The sequence below is a fragment of the Pongo abelii genome, chromosome X, assembly GCF_028885655.2.
Source record: "Pongo abelii isolate AG06213 chromosome X, NHGRI_mPonAbe1-v2.0_pri, whole genome shotgun sequence".
Taxonomy (NCBI): Eukaryota; Metazoa; Chordata; class Mammalia; order Primates; family Hominidae; genus Pongo; species Pongo abelii.
This window is the reverse complement of record NC_072008.2, coordinates 76,045,705-76,057,795: the sequence shown is the minus strand read 5'-3', so window position 1 is coordinate 76,057,795 and position 12,091 is coordinate 76,045,705. Positions and strand designations below refer to the sequence as shown.

At 50.4% G+C, this 12,091-nt stretch overlaps 1 protein-coding gene across 1 annotated transcript; it reads right to left on the bottom strand.

Moving 5' to 3' along the window:
• Positions 1 to 5,143: 5,143 nt before the first annotated feature.
• GJB1 (gap junction protein beta 1) lies at positions 5,144 to 7,437 on the bottom strand. The gene is made up of 2 exons (XM_002831780.4): positions 7,326 to 7,437; positions 5,144 to 6,967 (listed from the first exon to the last, which is right to left on the bottom strand). Exon 2 carries the CDS (start codon positions 6,949 to 6,951, stop codon positions 6,100 to 6,102), a length of 852 nt encoding a protein of 283 aa, XP_002831826.1. The 5' UTR covers positions 6,952 to 6,967; positions 7,326 to 7,437; the 3' UTR covers positions 5,144 to 6,099.
• Between the last annotated feature and the right edge of the window lie 4,654 nt (positions 7,438 to 12,091).

Genomic DNA, 12,091 nt, shown 5'->3' with positions numbered 1-12,091 from the left:
CCTTCCCCCCTTCCCGCTTCCCCCTCTTCCTTCCCCTTCCCCTTCCCCTTCTCCTTCCTTCCTTCCTTCCTTCCATCCTTCCTTCCTTCCTCTCTTTCTCTCTTTCTTTCTTTCTGATGGAGTCTTGCTCTGTCAGCCAGGCTGCAGCACAATAGCATGATCTCAGCTCACTGCAACCTCCGCCTCCTGGGTTCAAGCAATTCTGCTTCAGCCTCCCAAGTAGCTGGGATGACAGGCGTGTGCCACCAGGCCCAGCTGATTTTTCTATTTTTAATAGAGACAGGGTTTCGCCATGATGGCCAGGCTGGTCTCCAATTCCTGGCCTCAAGAGATCCACCTGCCTAGGCCTCCCAAAGTGCTGGGATTACAGACGTGAGCCACCGCGCCTGGCCTCTTTCTTTTTTTAAGACACAGATTTTATGAGCTAATCTTTCTTTCCTTCCTCCCTCCCTCCCTCCCTTCCTCCCTCCTTCCTTCCTTCTTTCCTTCCTTCCTTCCTTTTTTTTCAGTCTCACTCTGTCACCCAGGCTGGAGTACAGTGGCACAATCTCGGCTTACTGCAGCCTCCGCCTCCCAGGTTCAACTGATTCTCCTGCCTCAGCCTCCTGAGTAGCTGGGACTACAGGCGCCCACCACCATGCCTGCCTAATTTTTGTATTTTTAATAGAGACAGGGTTTTGCCATATTGACCAGGCTGGCCTTGAACTCGTGGCCTCAACAGATCCGCCTGCCTCAGCCTCCCAAAGTGCTGGGATTACAGGCGTGAGCCACTGTGCCTGGCCTGTGTGCTTTTCTTTTTTTTGTGTGTGGTGGTGGTGGTGGTGGTGGTGGTATTTTTTAGAGATGGGGTCTCACTGTGTAGTCCAGGCTGGTCTCCAAGTAATCCTCCCATCTCATCTTGAGCAGCTAGGATTACAGGTGCGAGTCACCGCACCTGGCACCACAGTCATATTGTGGGAATTCAGAGTGGAGGTGAAGACTCGTTCTCTCCGAGGGACTTGATCCGAGGGGAGAGAAGAGTTGATGGCTTCACAGAGGAAACGACGTTTGAGATGAGTTTTGAATGATTAGGAGTTTTCCAGTCAAAGGAGGGAAAGGAAACCTCAGATTACCTTTGGATCTTCCACACCCCACAACTCAGACATGAAGTCCTGTTGTAGGTTCTACATCCAAAATGTCTTTCACACCTGTCTCCTCTTCATATTCCTCTGCCACTGTCCTAGTCCTACAGGCGCCACTTGGGCTATTACAACAGCTCCATAACTGGTCTTTTTTTTAGAGACAGGGTCTCACTATGTTGACCAGACTGGTCTCAAACTCTTGGGTTCAAGGAATCCTTCCACCTCCGCCTCCCAAGTAGGTGGGACCACAGGTGTACCACTGCACCTGGCAGTACCTGGTCAATCTGTCTCAGTCTTCAATCCCCAATCCAGTCTCCATGCAGCTGCTGGCTGACCTTCCAAACACACAAGTTTGAAGGTGTCACCCCGTCATACTTTTTTTTTTTTTTTTTGAGACAGAGTCGCTCTGTCACCCAGGCTGGAGTGCAGTGGCATGATCTCGGCTCACTGCAACCTCTGCCTCCCAGGTTCAAGTGATTCTCGTGCCTCAGCCTCCCAAGTAGCTGAGATTACAGGTGCCCACCACCACACGGGGCTAATTTTTGTATTTTTGGTAGAGACGGGGTTTCACCATGTTGGCTAGGCTGGTCTCAAACTCCTGACCTCAAGTGATCCACCTGCCTCGGCTTCCCAAAGTGCTGGGATTACAGGCGTGAGCCACCGTGCCTGGCTTTTTTTTTTTTTTTTTTTTTTTTTGTGATGGAGTCTCACTCACTCTGTCACCCAGGCTGGAGTGCAGTGGCACGATCTCGGCTCACTGCAACCTTCACCTCCCGGATTCAAGCAATTCTCCCACCTCAGCCTCCTGAGTAGCTGGGACAATGGGCATGTGCCACCACGCCTGGCTAATTTTTGTATTTTTAGCAGAGACAGCGTTTCACCATGTTGGTCAGGATGGTCTTGAACTCCTGGCTTCAAATGATCTACCTGCTTTGGCTGCCCAAATTGCTGGGATTACAGGCATGAGCCACTGCGCCCAGCCAACTCCTGTCATATCTGTAGGGTATTTTTTGTCTGTTTTATTTGCCCCTTGCTGGAATGTCCCAATCCATTTTCCATTTGACCCTGTACATTCTCCCTGGCCTACTCCAGGAATCAACAGGAGCTTAGCTTGGTATGATTGTGTAGCCCCTTCTGCACCATAGGCCAGGTCTGGCATTTAAGTACTGTGGAATCAGTAAATGGAGCAAGCATTCCCCTCTAGCCCCCACTGTGTGCACCCAGGCTATCTGATTGAACATCTGAACCAGTTTGTGGTTGCCATGCCAATTCTCTATGGATACCGCAGCTTGCTTTCAAATCCCAACTCAGCTGGCTGGAGGCCTTGATTACTCTCCTAGTTCATCTGCCTCTGTTCCTTTGCCCCCCAGCTCCTGGCATCTCTGTGCATAGACACCTCTAAAAGATCATAGACATTCCTAAAAGGACCAGTTCCATGAGATACAGCATGCAAGAGCTTCCTGTTACTAGGTCTTTTCTGCCCCCTGATCAGACCCCTTGAATATTGACCCTTAAATGAATCATGCTCAGGTTTGCAACCTCTCTTGGACTTTGCTGTTTGGACTGGTGTCCACTCCCTGGGGGAGCCAACACTATTACTGCCAAATTGTTTTAACTAGCTTCAGTCTACCTGAACCAGCCTCACTCCTTTCTGGCTCATTGAGAATTCTAGCATGTTGTAAGGCCATGGTCTCAGTGCTTATGATACTATCTTACCTTACTTTATCGTTAGTTCATAACCAGCTTTTGAACACATCTTGTCTGATTCTCACAAAAGTTCTGTGAAAGAGGTAGAGAGGTTATTATTAACTCTCTATTGGAGATGAGGAAACAGACCTGGAGAGGGTAAATATCACGTGTCCAAGGGGACAGAGCTCATCAGTGGAGAACGAGGTCTCCTAATTCCAATGTCCTCTTCATAACCCAGGTCACTCAGCACATTGAATTTCTACTGCATGGCAGAGAGCTGCCTCATTTGCCTCTGTGTCTCTCTCTTATACTCTTGTGACAGAGCCTGATTTGAAAAGTCAGTCTTGGAGTCAGTCTAACTCTGCCTCCTACCTCCCTGAGACAGTGTGTCCACCAGCTCCCCTCAAGGTTCTTTGGGCCTGTTCCTACCTGGTTCATGGGACCCAAGAATCCTGTGTCCCCCACTTGGGCTGTAACACCCAGCCTGATAGCTTTATTGTTCCACCACTGCCCCCTGGAGAGGAAAGCCTTGATCTAGAGTTGGAGCCTCTTTCCAAGGGGATTGGTAGAATCTTTGAAGAGAAACTACATTTCTGATGTGATGGTGGGGGTTAGCATTTCTCAATGTGGAGAGGGCATGAGGTTCCCTACTTCCGACCAGGACCAGGATGGAATTTTAAAAAGAAAATCTTTCTCCCGATGGCATGTTGTATGGAGAGGGGATGTGTTTGTTGTATTGTTATGGGTGAAAAGGATGGATTTCGATAAGAAAAGGAATCTCTCTCACCGTGGGGGGGTGGGGACATCTCCTCTGATGGAACATAATGTCAGTTTCTAAGGGGAAAGGAAATTTCTTGTAGGAAAGGTATGTTCCTCTTTTAAGGGAGAGGAAGCTCTCTCTCAGGGATTACTAAGTGTGGTGGAAAGGAATACTTACTCTCTCCTTTCTTTCTTTCAATTTTTTAAAAATAGAGATAGGGTCTTGCTATACTGTCCAGGCTAGTCTTGAACTCCTGGCCTCATGCAATCCTCTTGCTTTGGCCTCTAAAGGTCTCCTTTCCTTCCCTCCTTCCCTCCCTCCCTCCCTCCCTCCCTCCCTCCCTCCCTCCCTCCCTCCCTTCCTTCCTTCCTTCCTTCCTTCCTTCCTTCCTTCCTTCCTTCCTTCCTTCCTTCCTTCTTTTCTTTCTTTGTTTCTTTCTTGACAAGATCTCACTCTCTGGCCCAGGCTGGAGTGCAGTGGCATGATCCCGGCTGACTGCAGCCTCAACCTCCTCCTGGGCTCAAGTTATCCTCCCACCTCAGCCTCCGAAATAGCTTGAGACTACAGGCACATGCCACCACACCTGACTAATTTTTTTATTTTTATTTTTTTGTAGAGATGGGGTCTCTCTATGTTGCTCAGACTGGTCTCAAACTCATAGGCTCAAGTGAGTCTCTCCCCTTGACCTTCCAAAGTGCTGGGACTACAAGGCATGAGCCACCACATCCAGCCTTCTTTTTTTTTTTTTCTAAAGGAGAAATCTCAAATAAAGAACACTTCCATGCTTTCTCTCCAAAGAGGAAAAACTGTTTCAAGGGAGAACAATTCATATGAGATTGTGTCTGCTTTTCTCTCCCTTTCTGATATCCAGCACTTCCTACATGGAGTCCTCATTCTCTGAGAGGGAGTGGCAAATAATTTCTCCTATTCGGAGGTAAGGAAGCTGAGGAGGCAAACTTGTCATGGGGGAAACTTTTACTCTGAGAGGCTATTTGTGGGGGCAGTGACTCTGAGGAAACCCCTGTGAGGCTGGGGGAAGATAATGCGCTGTTACTTGGGGAAGTCTTTCAGGAATCCCAGAAGCACAGAGTGTTGAAGGGAGCTGAGAGATGTGTTGGGCCAGTTCTCGTTTGCTCATAAGGAAGCTGAGGCTCGGGGAAGGGAATGCTCTGCTGCTAAGTGACAGCACCAGGACTCCAGCGCAGCTTTTCCAAGTCTCAGCCTTGGGCTTTTCCTACAACAGCTGACAGGGGAGGGTGATGCTGGTGAGGAAACTGCTGCTGTGAAATGTTTGACCTGTGTGGAGGCATCTCTGGAGTGGGAAGCATTGATTCCTGAGAGAAGGAAACTGGGAAAGAGGATGGAATTAGGGGCTATGTCCAGCGGAAAGGGGTCAGGGTCATCGTGCAACCCAACAGGTGGACTGTGGGACATCAGCTTGTAGGGGATGCTGAGTTTGGAGGGAGTAAGGAGATAGGTCTCCAGATGTGTGGGGGAGGGGCTCTCACTGAGGTACCCAGGGAATTGTGCCACTCTCTGGGGCATGAGAAATTTCCCAATCATTTCTTGTCTCTTCAGAGGGAGTTGTCATTTTTAATCTTTTCAAAATCAGAGGAAGGAGGTATGTAAATTAAATCCCAATAAAGCTGTTATTAGACAATGAAAAAGACAAGAACCACAACAACAAAAACAACAGGGTGGAATGGCTCAGGGGCTGGCTCTGAGGCCCAGAAGCGCAATGATTCCTCATTTGCAGCTTCAGCTACTCAAGTAACTACTTCTTTTGCCCTGTTCCTTTCTTAATCAGTAAAAAACCAAGGCCAGCTCATCCTGGGGGAGGTCAGAGGTTGCAGGAGAAAGAACTTGACAAACACACAAGCCACCTCTTCATTTACTGTAAAATCCTGTTTAATGTGTAACATTTCAGGCAGAGAGAGGCCTTGGGGACTAGAGGCAGAGGTGGCCTTGACCAACCCCCGCTCCAACTTATCTGCCTGCTTCTCTCTCCCTAACTCCCTCACCCCAAACACCTCCTCCTTTTCCTTGTGGCCAGCAAGCACTATTCCTCCTTTGCTAGTGCTCGCCACCCTCCCTTCTCCACCCACATGTCCACAGCGCCCCTGCCCTCTGCTCCTCTTACCCACATCCCTCCCCACTGATGTGACTCCAGAAACAGGGTATCTGACAGCACAGGGTTAAGATTAGTTTCATAATTGGAGACGCTGTCGGAGCATCCCATCTCTTGTCCCCAGTGGTCCCAGAGAGAGGGAGAGGGAAGAGGGAAGGGTGCAGGCAACAAGGGCAGCCCACACTCCCAGTAACCTTGAGCACTGGCATAGGTGGCCTCTAGCTCCCCACCCCTCCAGCTCCTCAAAAGGAAGGCCCCGGGAGGAAGGGAAGTAGCCAGGGAAGGAAGGTTTTGATCGAGTAATCCCCAGCAGGCAGAGGCCTGTGCACCGGCAGGGGAGAAGGAGGGGCTCGCCCAGGGCAGGGTCGGGGGCGGGATGGGAGGTTGCCTGGTATGTGGCATCAGCAGGCCGAGCAGCGGTCGCTCTTTTCAGCCAGCCCGGCCCCGGTGCCAGGGCTGCGGCGCAGTATGTCTTTCAGGGAGCCATCCTGCTCACTCAGCAGCTTGTTGATCTCATTCTGCTTGTATTCAGGTGAGAGGCGGTGGCCGAAGCCCGAGCCCTTGCGGGAGGGTGGATTGGAGCGGCGCTGGGCTCGGCGGGCACAGGCCCGGATGATGAGGTACACCACCTCGGCCACATTGAGGATGATGCAGATGCCAGAGGCGGCTAGCATGAAGACGGTGAAGACGGTTTTCTCAGTGGGGCGGGACACGAAGCAGTCCACTGTGTTGGGGCAGGGGTAGACGTCGCACTTGACCAGCCGCACCATGGCATAGCCAGGGTAGAGCAGATAAAAGACATACATGAAGACGGCCTCGAACAACAGCCGGAACACCACGCTGATGACATAGGTCCACCACAGTGTCCCTGAGATGTGGACCTTGTGCCTCTTCACCTCCTCCAGGTGTAGGGGGTCCCCATGGCCCTCAAGCCGTAGCATTTTCTTCTCTATGTGTTGCTGGTGAGCCACGTGCATGGCCACGAGGAGAGCTGGGGTAGAAACTAGGATGAGCTGCAGGGACCACAGCCGCACGTGGGAGATGGGGAAGAACTGGTCATAGCAAACGCTGTTGCAGCCAGGCTGGAGTGTGTTGCAGATGAAGGATGATTTCTCATCACCCCACACACTCTCTGCAGCCACCACCAGCACCATGATTCTGAAGATGAAGATGACCGAGAGCCATACTCGGCCAATGGCAGTAGAATGCCGGTTCACGCCACTGAGCAAGGTGTACAAACCCGTCCAGTTCATCCTGCCTCATTCACACCTGCAAAACACCAGCCATGAAGCGAGCTGTCAGAAAGCTGGGGTGGAAAATCAGGCGCCATAGCACTGCCTGCGCACCGCCCCCCGCGACTCTTCCAAGAGCCAGTAGCAGGAAAGGAAGGATGGTCATGTCTTTCCTCGTCACCCCATCTCCCTTGCCAGCTTCTCCTCCTCCTCACTCACTTGACTTGACCTCCCTGAGCCCCATCCCCCTTCTTCGCTTTCATCCAACATTCTTTTCTCGCCAGCCCCTTTCCTTGCCAAGCCCATCTTATTCCGATATCAGCCATCCCCTATGGCTCCCTGTCCCCTAGCTCCTTAACTCCAGACCTGGGGCAAACTGAACAAAGCCCTCTTACCTTGGGAAGCGCCTATCCCTGAGGCCACCCAGACAGGTCCCCTATGGTCTCATGTCTGTGCAGGGGGAGTGGTCCCTGGGCTCCGCGCCTGCGTCCCAATTCATCACCGCCCGGTGCTGGGGAGTCATATGCTGCTTTATACCCAGTGTCTGCACAATGAGACCTTTGTGGGGCTCTGAACAACGCCCTTTAGAATTCAGATCAAACGCCCTGACTTCCGCCCACCCTACACACAGAGCACTTGTGTCCCAGCGCCGGACACCCAGCCTGCACCCACCTGTTCTGTGCCCGCCCGGTCCATCGCCGCACCCGCCCCATAGCCCCACCAGAAGAATGGCCACGGGGGGGGGGGGGAGGGAGATAAAACACAGGCAGGTGGATGTGAAGAGGGGACCCCAGGGGACCTGGAGGCTCTGGGCTGAGGCCTTCCCCCATGGCCCCATCAGAAGCTTAAGGTCAGCAGGATTTTCCCTGAGGCTTAGATCCTCTCTGGAATATGGAGAGGAAAGAGGACAGGAAAGAGAGCTCATTTATCAAGCCAGAAACTGTGCTGAGTGTTGTTCCATACATTTTTTCTTTCGACCCATTTAGGAAGCCTGTTATCCCATTTTCCAGATGAAGAAGCTGAAGCTCAGATAAGTAACTCCTCAAGGTCACACTGTTACAAAGCGGTAGGATAGGTAGGATGAAACAATGATCTGAGACAGAAGTCTTTCTACAGCAGGCTCCCTGTGCTTCTGCAGACTGTCTGTAGAAAGCAAAGGCTAACCATTAAATAAAAAAAAAAAAAGGCCGGGCGCCGTTGCTCACGCCTGTAATCCCAGCACTTTGGGAGGCTGAAGTGGGTGGATCACTTGAGGTCAGGAGATCAAGACCATCCTGGCTAACAAGGTGAAATCCCATCTTTACTAAAAATACAAAAAATTAGCCGTGTGTGGTGGCGCATGCCTGTAATACCAGCTGCTGGGTGGGAGAATCACTGGAACCTGGGAGGCAGAGGTTGCGGGAGGCAGAGGTTGCAGTGAGCCAAGATTGCACCACTGCACTCCAGTCTGAGCGACAGAGCAAGACTCCATCTCAAAAAAAAAAAAAAAAAAAAAAAAAAAATCTTCTCAGGAAAAGATAACAAAGTTGCTTTTGGGGAATAAATGGTCTGCCAAACCTAAGATCTCTCTTTTTTCTCCCTAATGCTGTGGGTTGTTTTTTATTAGAGGGTGGGGACAAGGTCTGGCTATATCACCCAGGCTAGAGTGCAGTGGCACAATCACTGCTCACTGCAGCCTTGACCTCCTGGGCTCCAGCGATCCTCCCACCTCAGCCTCTCAATTAGCTGGGACCACAGGTAATTTTTTTTTTTTTTTTTGTAGAGATGGGGGCTTGCTATGTTGCCCAGGCTGGTCTTGAACTCCTGAGCTCAAGCGATCTTCCCACTTTTGCCTCCCAAAGTGTTGGGATTACAGGTGTGAGCCACCTTGAGCAGTCCCCAATGCTGTTGTTGACCTATAGGGTCTGTCTGAGACCCCATTGCTGCCCAGCCCCCAACCCCAAGTGCATATTGCAACCTCGTGGTTTCAGGAGCTTGCCAGTTGCTCTAGGGAGGAAATTCTCCTCTATCCCTTAGGCAGGCTAAGAAGGCTTCTCCCACCTCTTGCCACTTCTGCCATTAAGTTGCAAAGAGATCATACTAGCAGCAGGAAACTGAATGTGAGGAGGACATGCAGCCCTGGACCATAGGAGGTGCAGTGATCCCTGGAGTCATTTCCTGACCCCAGTGCATGCTCCACAGCAGAGCAAGTGGTTGTGGAAGAAGCCTCATATTCAGCCCTGGGTGGTCCTCTATGCTGTAGAGGAAAGGAGTGGGGTAACAGCAACTGCAAAAGTTGGGAAATGGGATGAAAGAATCTGGGGAAAGAAGGACAGTCCACAGGACATAGGTTACTTCTCAGAACAAGGTTTCTTCATTTAGCTAAATAAATAAATAAATAAATAAATAAATAAATAAAAAGCCTTAGTGAGTTCATGTCATGTGCCAACCAGCATGGGGAAGCAGGGCTATGGGTGCCCTTTCTCCCAAACCTGGGATTCTACATGCAAAGCTGCTGCACTAGGCACCACAGTTAGCCATAAAGAAATGCTTCAGGGGCTGGGCACGGTGGCTCATGCCTGTAATCCCAACACTTTGGGAGGCCAAGGCGAGCGGATCACGAGGTCAGCAGATCGAGGCCAACATGGTGAAACGTCGTCTCTACTAAAATTACAAAAATTAGCTAGGTGTAGTGGCGCGCACCTGTAATCCCAGCTACTCGGGAGGCTGAGGCAGGAGAATCGCTTGAACCCTGGAGGCGGAGATTGCAGTGAGCTGAGATTGTGCCACTGCACTCCAGCCTGGTGACAGAGCGAGACTCCGTCTCAAAAAAAAAAAGAAAGAAAAAAAAAGAAACAAAGAAAGAAAAGAAATGCTTCAGGTGGTGAGATGTGTTACACTCTAGAACGGCTGGCCAGAGAATTATTAAGAATAACCGGCTGGGTGCAGGGGCTCACGCCTGCAATCCCAGCACTTTGGGAGGCTTAGGCGGGCAGATCACTGAGGGGTTCAAGTCCAGCCTGACCAACATGGTGAAACACCGTCTGTACTAAAAATACAAAAATTAGCTGGGTGTGGTGGCGGGCACCTGTAATCCCAGCTACTCAGGAGGCTGAGGCAGGAGAATCGTTCGAACCCAGGAGGCAGAGGTTGCAGTGAGTGGAGATCCCGTCACTGCACCCCAGCCTGGGGGAAAGAGTGAGACTCCATCTCAGAAAAGACAAACAAACAAACAAACAAAAAAAACCTAGGCCAGGCGCAGTGGCTCACACCTGGAACCCCAGCCCTTTGGGAGGCCGAGGTGGGTGGATTGCTTGAGCCCAGGAGTTTGAGACCATCATGGGCAACATAGCAAGACCCTTGTCTCTATTATATGAAAAAAAAAAAAAAAAAAAAAAAAAAAGCTGGGCACAGTGGCTCACACCTGTAATCCCAGCACTTTGGGAGGCAGAGGCGGGTGGATCACGAGGTCAGGAGATCGAGACCATCCTGGCTAACATGGTGAAACCCCATTTCTACTAAATATACAAAAAATTAGCCAGGTGTCTCAAATTAGCCAGGCTGTCTCAAAAAAAAAAAAAAAAAAAAAAAAAAAAAAAAAAAAAAAAAAAAAGGCCGGGCACAGTGGCTCATGCCTGTAATCCCAGCACTTTGGGAGGCAGAGGCTGGTGGATTACCTGAGGTCAGGAGTTCGAGACCAGCCTGACCAACATGGTGAAACCATGTCTCTACTAAAAATACAACAATTAGCTGGGTGTGGTGGCACATGCCTGTAGTTCCAGCTACTCAGGAGGCTAAGGCAGGAGAATCGCTTGAACCCGGGAGGCAGATGTTGTAGTGAGCCGAGATCCCACCACTGCACTCCAGCCTGGGTGACAGAACGAGACTCTGTCTCTTAAAAAAAAAAAAAGAATAAAAGAAATAATAATAATAATAAAAGAATAACCTGGCCAGGTTATTTTATTTTATTTTTTTTTTGAGAGGGAGTCTTGCTGTGTCGCCCAGGCTGGACTGCAGTGGCGCAATCTCAACTCACTGCAAGCTTCGCCTTCCGGGTTCATGCCATTCTCCTGCCTCAGCCTCCCGAGTAGCTGGGACTACAGGCGCCCGCCACCATGCCCGGCTAATTTTTTTTTTGTATTTTTAGTAGAGATGGGGTTTCACCACATTAGCCAGGATGGTCTCGATCTCCTGACCTCGTAATCCACCCGCCTCGGCCTCCCAAAGTGCTGGGATTATAGGCGTGAGCCACCACACCTGGCCCCTGGCCAGGTTATTCTTTGGCAACATATGGAGACCCCCGTCTCTTAAAAAAAAATTAAAAAGAGGCAGAGGTAGGAGTATTGCTTGAGTCTAGGAGTTCAAGACCAGCCATAGGCAACATAGTGAGACCCCATCTCTACAAAAAAAAAAACACAAAAATTATCCAGGCATGGTGGCTGGTGCCATTCACCCATAGTCCTAGCTACTCGAGAGGCTGTGGCAGGCAGATCTCTTGAGTCCAAGAGGTTGAGGCTGCAGTGAGCTTCACTTGTGCCAACTGCACTCCAGTCTGTCTCAGAAAATAATAATAATAATAATAAGACCCCCCCAACATTGTAGCATTTTTATTAAAAAAAAATTTACTGAGTACCTGTTATATGCCAGGCCCCTGCACATGCACTGTCATTTAATCCTCAAAAGAACTTTCTGAGGTAAGGGTTGTTTTATCTTCATATCACAGATGAGCAAACGGAGGCAAAGAAAGGTGAAAGGACTTATCTAAGAGTCACATAGTCAGTAAGTGATAGAGCTGGGATTTGAGCCAGGTCAAGATGACTGCAGAACAGACACTTTTTTTTTGGAGACGGAGTCTAGCTCAGTCACCCAGGCTGGAGTGCAGTGGCGCGATCTCGGCTCACTGCAAGCTCCGCCCCCTGGGTTCACGCCATTCTTCTGCCTCAGCCTCCCAAGTAGCTGGGACTACAGGCCCCCCCACCACGCCCGGCTAATTTTTTTGTATTTTTAGTAGAGATAGGGTTTCACCGTGTTAGCCAGGACGGTCTCGATCTCCTGACCTCGTGATCCACCCGCCTCAGCCTCCCAAAGTGCTGGAATTACAGGCGTGAGCCACCGTGCCTGGCCACACACTTTTTTTTTTGAGACAAGGTCTCACTCTGTAGCCCAGGCTGAAGTGCAGTGG

Excerpts from the sequence above, each read along its gene's own strand:
- GJB1 (XM_002831780.4), bottom strand. The coding sequence starts at position 6,951 with ATGAACTGGACGGGTTTGTACACCTTGCTCAGTGGCGTGAACCGGCAT.